At 42.7% G+C, this 16,291-nt stretch overlaps 1 protein-coding gene and 1 non-coding gene across 2 annotated transcripts; both read right to left on the bottom strand.

The window, feature by feature from the left end:
* Positions 1–1,343: 1,343 nt before the first annotated feature.
* Positions 1,344–16,152, bottom strand: LOC145397666 (uncharacterized). The gene is made up of 6 exons (XM_080270706.1): positions 16,139–16,152; positions 14,214–14,446; positions 11,325–11,577; positions 8,144–8,307; positions 4,470–4,648; positions 1,344–1,865 (listed from the first exon to the last, which is right to left on the bottom strand). The coding sequence occupies exons 1-6, from the start codon at positions 16,150–16,152 to the stop codon at positions 1,344–1,346; spliced, it is 1,365 nt and encodes a 454-aa protein (XP_080126832.1).
* Positions 15,264–15,382, bottom strand: LOC145397703 (5S ribosomal RNA). The gene has a single exon (XR_013897018.1). It is a non-coding gene; the product is annotated as a 5S ribosomal RNA (ribosomal RNA).
* Positions 16,153–16,291: the final 139 nt, after the last annotated feature.

Genomic DNA, 16,291 nt, shown 5'->3' with positions numbered 1-16,291 from the left:
ATCATTTGGCAGTAGATAAAATTAAATCCTGGTGTCCTTGCTGTCTTTGGGGTGACAGCAAATGAAAATAGTCATTATATCCCGCTAGTGCACTTGTTCTCACTTAATGGAACCAGGCCACTTCTACAACTTAAATGAGGTATTAAGCTGTGGTTGCCTGAGTTATGGGGGAAGAACGAGTCTCCTTGGGTATTACACTAATCAAACCTCCTGTCTGACCCACTAGGCCATCAACTGACATGATGGGATTTAGGTACCTCCATCAAGTCAGAACATATGCACTAAAATTATTTCAACGTTTATTTAGTACAAAAAATAAATGCCATACAAAAGAGTAACCTTCCATACTCTGTTAACGCCAACAACTTAACACGTAACTGAAGTTCATTTACTTAACTTGGCCGAGATTTTCATCCTTTTGTAGCAAATTTCACACAGGCTAGCTCAGTGGCAGAAGGTAATGCAACCTTTTCACAGCACTTCGTAACTGGTGCTGTTACAGTCTGAATCAGTTGCTACAACTCCGAAGTCAAGACAGAGAAAGCAATTTACAATTTAATTCCCCAGCCATACCAATTCGAACCCACTTTGTCATGTGGGAGTAAAATTATCAATACCAACACTTCACAGTGTTATCTTTTTCAATATGTACTAGCACATTAATCCAACACAATTAACCTTGATCCACTGCCAGCTGAATTCATCTTGACTGAACTACTAACTTCCATAAATGTTACTAATTTTCAGGGTTGTGATCAGTATTATATTCATCCACAGACTGTATACAATACTCAGTGTGTCTGTATCACTGTCCACATGAGGAACAAGCTCCTCATCAGTCATTTTATGCCATTATGAGAGAAAAATAGTTCTGTCACCCTCACATATGTCTGTCAAACTGATTCTTGTGGTGAGGGACATAACTAGAGTTGCCACAAGTCACTGGGCTATATACTGTAATACAATTACTATGGGAAAAATGGAGGGGAGGGGGTCAATGAAAAACTGCATTACAGAGATTGAGCACACCACTGATGAAACATGTTTCATCACATCATTGTAACAAAATACATCACAAACATCACTGCTGCCACAACAAAGGCTCAAATGTTACATATGGGTTCTGGAAAGGAGTATACTGCACTGCTTGTCTTTAAGTTCTCTATGCCACCGTTATTTAGCAGGTGTGCTTTCAAACAACAATCCCAAATTTAAAGTCATGCATATTTTCATGTGATACACATACACTCCTGAACAAGTTATTAGTAAAGATGGGTTTACTAAATGTTGCAGTGTCATACTTATTTTTTCCTTAGACTGGGAGGGAATGATAATCTTTTATGTTATAATGATAATTTTTTTTGACTGGAGCTTCCTGTTGTGTTAAAATTTTCTTCCTGTTGTGTTAAAATTTTCTTTCTCCGAGGGTCATCTGGAATGGTAATCTTCTCCATTTTCCTGGCCATCCAGATAATGTGCCACCTCGATGTCTCACACACCAGGCTCATCAGTTTCACCAACCATCTGAAGTTTGCTGGGCACTTACTCCACACCCTCACATCAAAGCTACGCCCAACAGCCGTGCTCAGTTTCCATGATGCCTCCAGCGGCTGGGGAACAAAGTGCTCTGCCCCTGTACTCTGTTGCTTCTTCTTTTTGGTGCAGGAGTTCTTAAAAGCAGGTTCCTCCTGACATGATGTAAATAACTGGGTACTTCCATCTACGTAGCCATCCTTATGAACTTTACTAGGGGTCAGGCGCAGCATGGAGCCTCGTGCCTTGAGGTCCTCCTGCACATCTGTTAGGTGGCACATCCAGTCCAGGGAATGGGAGGTGAAGGACACTTTCATCAGCTCATCCCCAAACTGAGGGGGAGAAAAAAAAAAAAAAAATCAACACAGACTTTTTCCTCAGCTCATCACCAAACTGAAAACTATTACCTGCAATCAGCATACAGTTCGTTTTTTTTTTTTTTTTTTTTTTTTTTTGGTGTGTGCTCGACTCTGGGCATAGGCTTCTCAGCCTGCTCCCAAGGCCCAGTAGTCCTCCTACATATCGTGCACCTCTACATGTCATCACTTCGGCGCTAACACCCACCGTCCATATTGAATACATGCTAGGGCTGTCTCATACAGGACTGGTGTATTGGTATTAGCAGGGGTATTTTTAAGACATGTCGGCGAGTCTTCTGGTAGATCGGTAAAGTCTACCGTAATGAAATTCAAATCCTTAAACTCTTCCCTGCACCAGCAGGGATTTGAACCTGGGTCCGGTAGGACCGCAAACAAAAGGGAAAAGTTTTCACTATCTAGGTGACCATGATCAACACATGCAAGAGTGTTGGAACCTTTATAAATGATATGATACAATATATGCTGGTATACTCTAAACACACAATGAATATTTGATTTCCCCCAAATGCTAATTCTTTTCAATACAATAAATGTACACTAAATAAAACAGGTAACTAACTAAGAGTAAAGTTTGTAAAATGCAACTGGTTTTACAGCCTCTAGTTGTCATGTTGTGCTACTACCCTTGCTAGCACTCCAAGTAGCACCAGACACAAAAGTTTTGTCATTTACAGCGTCAACAACATATAAGTACTGCTGTATCTGTGAGAGGCTGACCAAAAAAGACTTGGAATGAGGTCATAGAGTGTGACCTCTGGGATATGGGACTTAATGGAGGAGCTGCAAGAGATCAAACAGCGTGGACAGTTGCCATTAGGTACCACAGCTGACACAAGCAAGCCTGTTGGAGCTTTCATAAATGAATAAGTGAACTGTACACTGCATTCACTCTGAAGTTTACAGTATGGTGCTGGGAAGGATGGCATCATGCAGTACCAACAAGCATACAAATGTCCCCCGACTCCTCCCTTATCCCCCAGAAGAAGAATGGCAGACTACAGAAAAATGAATAACTTCAGACTTCCTCCCTCAACTCTCTCTCTATTCCCCCAAAGGAAGGATGGTAGATTACAGATAATGAGTAACGTCAGACAGCAGTCCACCAGGTTCACATCCAGATAAGCCTGTGGCAACTACTTCAGCAAAACCAATAGATTACATTGCAAAGCCCTTGTTAACTCCTTCAATATAAGGACATCTATCTATCTATTGCCAGACGCCTCAATCCCGTTTGGGGTGGCCACAAACAAATCGCCTCCAAGTCGCCCTGTCCCCCGCCATTTCACTGCCCTGCTCCCAACTCACACCCCCCTCTCTCATATACCTCTCCACCCCATCCCTCCATCTCATCCTCGGCCTCCCCCTCCCTCTTCCCCCCTCCACCTCACTCACATACACTCTCTTCGTCAGTCTTTCACCCTCCATCCTCTCCACATGGCCAAACCACCTCAGTGTGTTCCTCATAACGCTTCCTATCACATCCACATCCACATCACAACGCTCCTTTATATCCTTATTCGTCAGCCTGTCTTTCCACGTGACTCCACAGGCTCCTCCCAAACAACTCACTTCCACTGCTCCCACTCCCGACCTGTGTCCCCCCAACAATGTCCAAGCCCCACCTCCGCACGCCATCTTTTTCATATTACTGTTGATATCCACTTGGGGATATGAGAATGGGAGACACTGTTAGAGATTGAGCGGCCTAGAGGCAGGAAGAGGAGTTATAAATTACAAGCAAACACAAACTGACTAACTTATTATCCATATTGTGTGTGGGCAGCTACTGACTGCAGTTCACAAGTGTACTGGCAGTTATATACCAACCTTAACATGTATAGGCAGTCATATACTAACCTTAACATGTATAGGCAGACATATACTAACTAACATGTCCGTTTGTTCATTTTTTAAGGCTCCAACATGCTTGCATGTGTTGGCTTTGGTCACCTAATGGCGAGTCTCCACGTTGCATGATCTATTGCAGCCTCCCTGTTCAGTCCATTAACCTTGAGGTCACACTTAATGACCTCGTCCCACATCTTTCTCGGTCTACCCCTCACAACCCCACCCCCAATATGGGCAGACTTACAGTATACTAACCTTAACATGTATAGGCAGACACACACTAACCTTAACATGTATAGGCAGCCATATACTAACCTTAACATGTAGAGGCAAACATATACTAACCTTAACATGTAGAGGCAAACATATACTAACCTTAACATGTAGAGGCAAACATATACTAACCTTAACATGTATAGGCAGGCATATACTAACCTTAACATGTAGAGGCAAACATATACTAACCTTAACATGTAGAGGCAAACATATACTAACCTTAACATGTAGAGGCAAACATATACTAACCTTAACATGTATAGGCAGACATATACTAACCTTAACATGTATAGGCTGACATATACTAACCTTTAACATGTATAGGCAGACATATACTAACCTTTAACATGTATAGGCAGACATATACTAACCTTTAACATGTATAGGCAGGCATATACTAACCTTAACATGTATAGGCAGACACACACTAACCTTGACATAGTCCTTAATGCCTTGATCTGTATCTGTTCGGTGTTTGCTGAGGAACTGGTGTAGTGTGTCTGTGAGGGGTACGCGTGATGGCTGGTACATGTTGTCACCACGCAGCACGTCCTCTAGGTTCTCTCCTCGTGCCTGCAGGACTCGGTTGGCAAGGGCTTGCAGGGCTTTCTCTGTTAAGGGTGCAAGGAAAGAGGGTGTCAGTGATTTGTGCATGGAAAAAATAATAATAATAAAAAATAAATAAATAAATCCAACTTAGGAAACATCTCTAGCACTGCATATGCTTAATAATCCTCTAACAGCAGCAACTGAATTTCTGCTAAAGTACAACTTTTTTTTTTTTTTATGGAAAGCATAATGTAAAAAATAAGGTCATTACTAAAAACTTTTTAAAAACAATTTTGTAGCTTTGATCACCCTGCTGTGGTACTATGTACCAGTTTAGTAACTTCTGGCCATTTAAGACAGAGAACAGCAAAATTGGAGACTCAAGCCTCTTGAAAGCTACCAGAGACAGAGCAGAGCACTCTTCCCCTACGCTGGCCCACCTCTGACTGAGTGAATGACAGAAGAACCACCATATACAATAAGACTTGGAAAAAAAAAAAAAAAAAAGAGGGGGGGGGGGGAATGTGTCACGTGATGCAGGGCTAAAGCTACATCGAACCCTTTCAGTTCAAAAAATCTATCCTAAGCTGAATAAAAAAAATTAATAAATAAAAAATCAGATGACAAAAATAGTGAAAACAACAACACCAACACATTGAAGGAGTTTCGGGATTTACTGAAGTGAAGGAACATACTTACTCCTGATTAGATTGGTTCTATGAACATTCCAGGTTGCATGCATCCAGTGGCTCTATGTTAGAAAGGGAGGGAGAGGGTGCCTAGTGAATAAAATGAAAAGTACATCATCCTAATGAAAGGGCTGGGGGGATACAAGTGGCTCCACTCCCATGTGACCCACCCTTCAATCACAGTATAATAATTATACAACATTATAACAACAATTATTGTTGTCTCAGTGGATGCCATGTGCTAGTCTGCCTGGTCATTGTTTACAAATCTGACTCACATGTTATTGTTACGAGTTTTCATATCAAACTGGGATAACATTTGCAGTGCTGGGTGCCTTAGGTGGATCACATGGGAGTGGAGCCAACTGTACATCTTGTAGTGATGGGGTCTGAAGTCACCCCTCACTCAATCCTTCAATCTGCATGATGACTTTTTATTAATTTTTTCCCCATTACCAAACAACTTTATTAACTTCAGGGGAGACTTTTCAAATTAGGAGGTTGGCTACAGCCCTCACTGATCCATTCACTACAAAAGGACTCCCATAAAAAAAGCCACTGGTGTTGGCTGACTGTTTCAGGATCCAACCCCACCTTCTTTCTTGGGTGGGATTTATGGTACCAGTACGAATCATCAACCTCATCACCACAAATGATCTCCGAGTGAAATCACCTTCAAGTGGAACAACTTTAATGCAATGAGTCTGAGGATGTTTTTTTCATTATCAGCTTATCTTGATCAGTCTAGGATGTCTTTTTTAATTCTGTTCTTCCAACCTCCAGACACCTGTATTCAACTCAAGAAAGAACGCTGGTGCTGATGGGATTAATGAAGGTTACGTCTAACCCCACCGGTTTCCTCCTTACCTAAATAAATCATCTGGGGGCATCAACAAAACCAAAAATAAGTCACCTGAAAGAAGAGGTTAAGCTTAGGATAGACTTTTGATCTGGCAGGTTTGATACAGCCTTAACAAACTTCGTAAAAACATGAGGTCTTTAGGAGGTTACGTAAAATCATCTGGTGGCAAAAAGAGCAAACTAAATAGATTATACAGAACCTTAATAAACCTCTTCCATACAAGAGACCTTTCCTAAGTTAATTAAAATAATTAGGTGGCAGCAACATCAAACTACAGAAGAAGTAACCTGGACAGAGAAAGTTATAGGAGTTTAATGGAACCCATAGTACTGAGAGGATGTAAACTCACAATTATTCGTTATAATTTAGCCAAGCCTTACATCAAATGACGTGAAACACCGAACAATGCACTGCACTCCCCCGTCAGTTCAATATTCAGCATCGGGCCAGATATTGTATTACTATCTGTCTCGACCCACTATCCTGAAAACTTTCCCATAAGAGATGAAAACTAAGCATAAACTACAATAAAAATAGTGATACACAACAGTAATACAGCACTGACTGGCTACCGAATATGAGTCAGTTGATACACCTCAATGTCGGATATTGCATAATTTTACTGGAAATTGCATTAATGGAGTTGAACCAGCAGTGCCGGATATTGCTTTGGGCCAGATATTGCAACAATGGATACTTAGAGAGTTTACTGTACTTACTCCTAATAGAAGTGGCCCTGGGAATATTTTCAGTTATCATACATCCAGTGGCTCTGACTGAGGAATGCTGGGAGTGATCACACAATGAATCATCATCATTATCTTGACCGATTTTCCACCTAACGACTGGGTGAAACGCGATACAGAAAACAAGGAAAAAATAAGTAGGAAATTGGTGAAATAGGATTGTTTCATTTTGTTTTGTAATGGCTCCAATGTGCTTGCATGCATCGGCCTTGGTCACCTAATGGCAGTTCACCACGCTGCTCGATCTCTGGCAGCTTCCCCATTTAGCCCCTTATCCCTGAGTTCACAGTCAATGACCTCGTCCCAGGTCTATTTCGGTCTACCTCTCGTAACCCTACCTCTAATGTTAACACTTCTCACTTGCTGCACCTAATTATCATCCCCCATCCTCTCCACATGCCCAAACCATCTCCATCTGCCTCTCCTCATCACAACACCAATACACTCCAGTCCCATCCTACCTCCCAACTTTTCCATCATAAAGCTAGCCCTCCCAGGCCTTGCACTCAGGGACGCACTGCACATCAACTTAATCATTGTCATTTCTGTACGTTTGAGCCTGCGAATATCCTCTACCTTTACTGCCCAGGTCTCACTACCATACGTCATTACACTCCTAACACATACTGCACACAAAGATCCCTTAACACGGAGGGAGAGCCCTCACAATGTCAGGAGAGGAAACAGTTCCCTGAACTTTTTTCAGTCACTCCTCACTCTAGTCACAGAGCTAGTTCCAGCCCCACCTCCAGCAGATAACATGTCCCCCATATAACAAAACTCTTCCACACACTCAAGTAACTCACCAGCAAAATTAATCCTTTCACACCTGACGATCTCCACAGACTCTCCCTGACACACAGCACACATGAAATCAGCATTATCCAAAACACAAAAAAAAAGTAGAAAAGAGGGTTAGAAAATAAAGTATATAAAAAAAAAAAAGTCGCCATTGTATTGAACTAATCGTGAGGGACCTCTGGTAATTGCTGCTTAACCATGGCCTGTCTGGTTGAGGAAGCCTGTCAATCACAGGTAAGCCTCTATGGGGTCATCATACAAGTACAGGTCAGAACATACACTTTGCAGGGAACCGATGCCCCCTTGTGGTACACAGCACCTCAGCTGAGTCAGACCAGGATCCTTCCCATGGCAAGGTGAGAGGAAATATGAGTAGGTTTTGGCTTACGGGTGGATGCCACAACTGCTCCACTCAGGGTCAAAGAACCACCACACGTAGGCTATGAAGGGTATACTTACTTCTGGTAACAGTTGTTTTGGGGACATTCCAAATGCTGTCTGTCCAGTAGCTCTGAGCGATGAAAGCAGGGAGTGGCCGGCCAGTTTTGGGCAGCAAGCTATGGTAATGCTTTGCTGAGACAGGATCAACTACACAGCACAGCCATGCCAGAGCAGTCAAGTGTCTGTGAGTTAAAAACATGGGATGATCATCATCGTCATCATCCAGACCACTTTTTCCAAACTAAAGATTGGACAAGGTAAGGTCCAGAAAGCAAGGAAAAAAAAACATGACACAGGGAGAATTAACCAACAGCAATCCAGGACTGATTCACTCACCACTCCAGCCATTGGAATCTGGTTCTACCTCACACACCTATCCAGTTGCAAATATTTTTTTACTTTGTTCTTTAGAGGTATATGAGAGAGGGGGGTGTGAGTTGGGAGCAGGGCAGTGAAATGGCGGGGGACAGGGCGACTTGGAGGCGATTTGTTTGTGGCCACCCCAAACGGGATTGAGGCGTCTGGCAATAGATAGATAGATAGATAGATAGATCTTTAGAGATGTGCTTTATATTACCTACAGGATAATGTAAATCTAGCAACTATCAGAATGAAAGAAAAAAAGGGGGCTGCCAAACCTTTATCAGGTGCTCTACCATCATAATTCATGCATATCCATCTGCACATATTTGTAGTTTTTTTTGGGTATATGTGATTTAAAATTACCAATCAGACTGTGAATCTGGCAACTATCAGATTAAGAAGGGGGTGCCAAACACTTATCATGTCTATCCATCTATCTATCTACTGCCAGACGCCTTAATCCCATATGGGGTGGCCACAAACAAATGGTCTCCATGCCACCCTGTCCCCCACCATTTCACTGCTGGGCTCCCAGCTCACACCCCCCTCTCACATATACCTCTCCACTCCATCTCTTCCTTGGCCTCCCCCTCCCTCATCCCCCCTCAACCTCGCTCACATACACTCTCCTTGTTAGTCCCTCACTCTCCATCCTCTCCAAATGGCCAAACCACCTTAATGTATTTCTCCTAACGCTTTCTATCACATACACATCCACACCACAATGCACCTTCGCTTCCTCATTTGTTAGTCTGTCTCTCCATGTAACTCCACAGGCTCCTCTCAAATAACTCATTTCCACTGCTCTCACTCTTGACTTGTGACCTTCCAACAACGTCCAAGCTTCACTTCCATACATTAGAAATGGTATCACAACACTCATCCAGTGACTTTTTTACTTCCACGTTCACTTCCCTGTTTCTTATCACTGCTTTCAAAGAACCAGCATCCTTTCTTCCCTGCTGTACCCCTTCAAGCACTTAACCCCCCAAACTTCCATCCGTACTCATCACACTGCCCAAGTACTTAAATGCACTCACATTTTCCATTTCCTCCTCATCCAACCTCACTCTACATTCAGTGACTTCATTTCTCTGAACAACCATGACTTTACTCATCCCTACATTCACCTTTAGACTCCATTTCTTACACACACTTCTAAACTCATTCACCAAGTCTTGCAATTCCCCTTCGTTTTCACTTATCAATGCAGTATCATCTGCAAACAATAGTACAGGGAGTTTTTAAATGCTGCCCTTACCCATTAGGGATGTCCCAACATCCACTGTCCTACCTTGTATCTCAACCCCACCCATATACATCTTGAACAACCATGGAGACATATCACATCTATGTTTGAATCCAACATTAAAACAGAAAAATTCACTTAATTCACTATCCACACACACTGCAGCCTTAGCCCCCTCATACATACTCTTCACGGCATTCAACAACTTCCCATTATATATACAGTACATATATGTATATTCATCATTCATTCATTCATCATCAAATCCTACACTGCCCCATGAGAAGTGTAAGAGCCCGGGGCTAGGCAAGTTGGTCCTGACATTTAAGACGAGAGTGACCAGCCTCACTCATCCCTGAGTGGCATTACATGAGCAATAAACCCCAACCATCCCTTGGATATAAATCTTCACCGGCTCTATCCGATTGGAGCGCCGTAATTACTCACTAAACCACCAGGTACCAAAATCTGGTTATATGGTTATATATTCCCTTTCCTTGGGGGAAGCAGCTTAGGTATATAGATATATAGATGGTTAAATGGTTTCCTGGTGTACAGGAAACCATTTGGCTTGTCACTCAGTGTAGGGTCACCCACAGGCAGAAAGAAGAGGAAAGAATGAAGGAAAGAAAGACAGAAGAAGGAATGTAAAGTCACTCATAGGCAGAAGGGCTAGGAACGACTGAAGGAAAGAAAGAAGGACGGATGAGAGGAAAGGGCAGACACCCGAGAGCAGCACTACATCGAGTGAGTGGATGGTGAGCGTCCCCACCTACCACATCATATATGTATATATTCTTAATATTTTCCACATACTTTGTCTATCCACCCTGTCATATGCTTTCTTATCATGGGCTCCTCTATATAATCCAAGCAACCATCCTGATTCCCTGTCTGTAAATATGAGCCATGACCACTACCAGCTTGTGCCACAGGTGTCAGGTGAAAAGTTGGTGTGAGGCGTGGGGCGTACAATTTTTTCCTTCCAGCTCCTTGTCAGCTGCTTGTGCCATCCATAAGTCTGCCCTTAAACCAAGCTTTGAGCCTACACATCTTATCCAAGACTTATGCTTTGGGGAAAAAAAAAAAAAAAAAAAACTCTGCCACTAATGCCATGAGAAGGGGTGGTGACAAGTGTGGTGTAAGGTTAGTGAATGGGTTGGATGTGGTGAAAGGTGTGGAGTGTATACTAAGAAAAGGACGAATAAAATCTACATCTGTTAAGGTGGACAGTGTATGCTTACTGAAGGACAAAAATGTATATAATGATGATCTACCGACCTCTGTCACTAACAACACGAGAATCGTTGCGTGGTGTGTGGTAACTCAGAGAAAAGGTGGTGTGAGGAGTGGGGCATACAGTTAGTGAAGGGTTTAGATGTGGTATATGACTGGTGGTGGATGAAAGTCTACCAAGCTATGGTGAACAAACAACACCAGCCTCTGCCACTGGTGCCACAAGAAGGGGTGGTGTGCAGTGCAGGATGTGTAAAGTTAGTGAAAGGTTTAGATGTGGTGAGAGGCGTGGAAGGTATGCTTAGACATGAGTGAAAATCTACCACGTCAGGGTGAACAAACTACACCAACCTCTGCCACTGCTGCCATGAGAACAGGTGGTGTGAGGTGCGAGGTGTGGTATGCTCTCCCTCCAGCTCCTTCTCCACCGCCTGTGCCGTCCATGAGAGTCTGTCCTCATACCAGTCGTTGAGTCCACACACCATCTTCAGCACCAGGACGATACTAGCAGCTGCCTGGCACTCCACTGGGGGCAGGGCGAAGGCGGAACTTTCTATGGTGTCAACTTTGCTACACAATTCCTTACTCAGTTTACCCACCAACTCTGTAATAAATAAATGGCAAGAAAAAATATAATTAGGTTAGTTTTGATTAGGTTGGGCTGGGCTGTGTTGTGCTGTGCTGGGCTAGGCTGGGTAAAGTTGGGTAGGGTATGGATGAGTGGTTGGGTTGGGTTGGGTCAGGTAGGGTAGGGTAAGATAGGGTATGGTTGGATATGGAAGAGTGGTAGGGTAGGTTAGGTTAGGTTAGGTTGGTTAGGGTAGGGTAGGGTAGGGCAGGGTAGGGTAGAGTAGGGCAGGGCAGGGTTAGGCTAGGCTAGGCTATGTTAGGGTATGCTTCAATATATACGCTAGGATAGGTTAGGTCATGTCCAGTGTTGCATCGTTCACTCTGCCACACAGTTCCTGAATCAGCATAAACATCTACTCTGTAATAATAATAATAATAATAATAATAATCATCTGGTCTTTTGTTTCTCAAAAGCGCCAGTTCTTCCTTTAGGGAATTCACTAGCGCTCGACACACATATATTATTTTTACAATTACAAGAATTGTGACATTTCTTGTATATAATACATGCTACATCATATATACATGAAAGTGGCAATAATTAAACCCTATAATCATCCGTCATAGTACCTCTCTCCAGGTCATAGCATTTTGAAAAAAGAAAGGCTTTCAGCTGTCTCTTAAAGGATTCATTCAGCTGTCTCTTAAAGGATTCAGCAGTAGAGAGTTGTCTTATGGACAATGGCAATCTGTTATATAATCTAGGGGCTCTATATGCAAAAGAACGATCAAAGAAAGATGACTGGTGAATGGCTCCTGGCTCATCAAGACGCAAGGAATCAACTTCACTGCGTAACATCACACCCGGGCGTGACGATGGGAGTTTTAACAATTCAGCAAGATACTTCGGTTCACCTTGAATGTAATAAGACAGAGTTTAAATTCAATTCTAGCCTTTACTGGTAACCAATGCAACTCAATCAAAAACGGGGTAGTTGAGGTTCTCGGGGGGAGACCAAAGATAAGCTGTGCTGCCCTGTTCAACATAGACTGAACTTTTGTTAGTATATTATTTGGAAGACCAACCCACAGTGAATTACAATAATCAACACGAGACAAGACCACTGCAAGGACCAATGTTAAGAGGCACTGTCTGTTCCGGAATTTTCTCACAGAGTACAGATTTCTGATATGCAAGTTACACCCTCTTACAATCTGATTATTATGTTCTTTGTAATTTAACTTAGAATTAAAATAAACACCCAGATTTCGAACAGAACTGACTGGATGCAGCTGTGACACGCTAATGTTCAAAGCCAGGGCATTGTCAGTGTCATCATCCCTTCTGTTTCCTCTGATGATGATGATCTCAGTTTTACCATCATTCAGCTTAAGTTTCCTCTTAGCCATCCAAATCTTAATATCAGACATTAGAGATTCAAACTCTGTCTTAGTATCATTGATATCTGGCATCTTAACATAAAGCTGGGTGTCATCAGCATAAAAATGATAGGACACATCATGAGCATCAAGTAGAGATGATAAACTACTTGTGTAGATAGTAAATAGAATTGGACCCAAAACTGATCCTTGAGGGACTCCAAATAGAAGAGAAGCAGAATCAGAGCTAGCGTAATCAACAACCACTCTCTGAGATCTGTCCAACAGATACGACTTAAGGAGCAAAAGGGCACTATCACGAACACCATAAAAATACAGATCATCCAACAATAGTTTGCGATCTACTGTATCAAAAGCTGCAGACAGATCCAACAGAACTAGGAGAGAGGACATCCCACTACACGTGTTTGCCACCAAGTCACTCTGAATCCTTGTTAGTGCAGTTTCAGTTGAATAGTATTTTCTGTATGCTGATTGAACAACAGGAACAACTCTTGTGTGTTCCAGTAGTGGTACGAGTTGATTGAGTATGGCCCGCTCAATAATCTTGGATAAAAAAGACAGGTTAGAGACGGGACGATAATTTGTCATGCTCTCGACATCAAGGCCAGGTTTCTTAATTAGGGGCCTAAGCAAAGCAAGTTTCTCAGACTGCACAAAATTACTTTCTAAGAAGCATCTATTTATTATGTTGCAGATAAAGTCTGCAGCGTGCTCATACACATCAGGCAGTTGTGACATGTTACACGGATCAAGTGAGCAAAATATTTTATTAAGTTCTCTGACGTAACATTTGATTTTGTTTACATCGCTGCTGTTGTGCAATATTGTGGCCCAAAGCTTAACAGACTGTAACTCTGATGGAATGCAGGCTGATATTACCCTTTTGCAGTTCACCATCCTCCTTTTGAGGGATAAGAAGAAAACTGTTGGATACCTGCATAATTGGGTAGTTCCACCACCTGGTTATACAGGTGCCATACCACCACATGAAAAAAATCCCTCTCCAGCACCAACGCACTGGCTAATACAAGTGTTGGGTGGGAGAGAAACACACATTATGGCTTATATATATATGTTCTCTCTATGTTTTGGGCTATACAGAACCCATCTTCAGAGTCTGTGTAGTCTGTGTTTTGTGTAGCCCAAAATGTTAGAGAAAATAAAAGAATTCAAGCTCCAACCTGTGTTTCTCTCCCACCCAGAATTTCCACTTGTCGCAGTGGATATCTACACCAGCTAATGGATACAAATAAACAGTTACTGTACCTGGTAGATTTAATGTGCATACTAGCTTGGTAACAACATCTTCTGGGGATGGCAGTGGCACCTCCCTCAGTGACAGGAATATGGCCACGTTTCCAGCGATCGCAATAATCTTTCCGGCACGTGGCACTTGGCGCAGGGTTGTCAACAAGTTGAGGTCATAGAAGAACAGGCGCATCGATGGCGGTAAGAGGTACTGAGCCGAGAGGTAAGGGATGTGGCCCTCACGACACCATCTGAATGAGGGGCGTCACATGTCAAAAAGATCGTTTACACCCTGCCTTAGGGTGGGAAAGGAGGTCCAGATGATGATGACGATGTTGATATAATTGTATAGACATCAAAGCTATAATTACCAGTACCACCATTACAATAATCACCATCATCACTGCTACTACAGTTACTGTCATCATCATTACAGTACATACATTATCATCATCACTGTTACAATCATCAACATTACAATCAACACCATCAGTCATCGCCACTGCAATCATCATCATCATCATCATCACCATCCCAGCCCAATTTCCCAGATGGTAAAGTGTGAGCTGGGAGCAAGGCAGTGAAATGGTGGGGGAGAAGGTGACATGGAGGTGACTTGTTTATGGCCACCCCTTACGAGATTAAGGCATCTGGCAATAGACAGACAGATAAAATGGTAAAGTCAGAGAATGAACCTAAATATTTTGAGGTTACAGAACAGCAAGCACATGGATGGCAGTAGGAGGTAGTGGGCCAAGAGGTAAGGGATGTAGCTCTCATGGCACCCACATTAAAGAGGGATGTCACACACAGTAAGTGAGAACATGACAGGCAGCCTTCGTTAAGTAGACTTCCTACAAAAATCTTGGAGTGACCCAAAACATCACCAGACATTCTAATCTACTTTTCAAAGGTGTATTTTCTTTTGATATAAAATTTTGCTTTACTATTCTCATTCATTCATTGCCAGACACCATGTATCCTAAACGGGGTGGCCAAGGGCTCAGAGTTAATTGTTTTACAGGGAGGGGCACTAATCCTCCACCAACCCCACTTGACACGTAGGGATGCCAACAGCATCTGGTGTTCCCAGGCGGTCACCCATCCAAGTACTAACCAGACCCAACGTTGTTTAACTTCACTGATTGGACGGGAAGCGGTGTACTCAACGTGGTATGGCCGTTGGCTTAACTATTCTAAAATACAAAAACTAGCATATTTTGTGATGATTCTAGTGTTAATCTATTGCTACAACTCATTATTCAAGATGGAGAGATGGCAATTTTAGGTCAAATTATGGGAAACATATCATAGTATGTACAGGCCAATGGTAGAACTGACAGGGAGCGAACATATGCAAGCATGATAGAACATACTACAAGCATTCACTTTAATTCTTTGCCACAGCCTGGGTTTTAGACCAAGACCTGGGACACAATGAGTATGCTGCCAACCAAGCAAATGCATTTCCAAGACAATTATAAAAAGAATTACCAAAATCTCAGGCAAAGCAAGACATAGTGCTTGGCCAAAGTCTCATGGAAGGCAAGACAAAATGCTTTCTTAATTCTGATGCGTTAAGAGCTACAGTACACACCAATGGCAAATACCAACCTAAGTATGTCCATGAGGAGAATATCTTCCTTGGCCAGTAAAACGGCTAGATAGAGAAGAGCCAGAATTTTATGGAAGTTAAGATGCAAAGCTCCTCTTTCACGTATATAGCTCTTATGCAGTTCGCTGAGTCGAACCTCCTGCCTCTTGGTATCCCACCTAGGACAGCTACGGCCAATTTTGTAGCCCTTTAAGGAACCTCTTGTGCTTGATGGGCGGCCCTTCCTGTTTTTGTGGCCATTGACAGTACCTTTTAAGTTCCTTTTGTTGCTGGAGACACTGCCCCTCCTCTTCCTTTTAGGAGCAGGTGAATGATTAGAAGAGCTAACTTCTGGGTCTTCATTATGGCTGCTGACACTACCTGTACCCTTCCTCTTCCTCTTACGACAGGACAAGTGGCCAGATGAGCTAAAAGATGGGGAAGTGCTGGAGTCGTCACGCGCCTCTCCGGTGTTCTCAACTGCACAATTCTTCAAATCAAT

Source organism: Coenobita brevimanus, chromosome 42 (assembly GCF_032717465.1).
Source record: "Coenobita brevimanus isolate Jiangsu-jjx chromosome 42, ASM3271746v2, whole genome shotgun sequence".
NCBI classification, from domain to species: domain Eukaryota; kingdom Metazoa; phylum Arthropoda; class Malacostraca; order Decapoda; family Coenobitidae; genus Coenobita; species Coenobita brevimanus.
The sequence above is the reverse complement of the archived record's forward strand: the minus strand, read 5'-3'. Positions and strand labels throughout refer to the sequence as shown.

Excerpts from the sequence above, each read along its gene's own strand:
- LOC145397666 (XM_080270706.1), bottom strand. Across the intron at positions 11,578-14,213 it reads ATGCACATTAAATCTACCAG|AGTTGGTGGGTAAACTGAGT; the intron begins GTACAGTAACTG and ends TATTTATTACAG. Across the intron at positions 4,649-8,143 it reads CAAAACAACTGTTACCAGAA|AGAAAGCCCTGCAAGCCCTT; the intron begins GTAAGTATACCC and ends CACCCTTAACAG.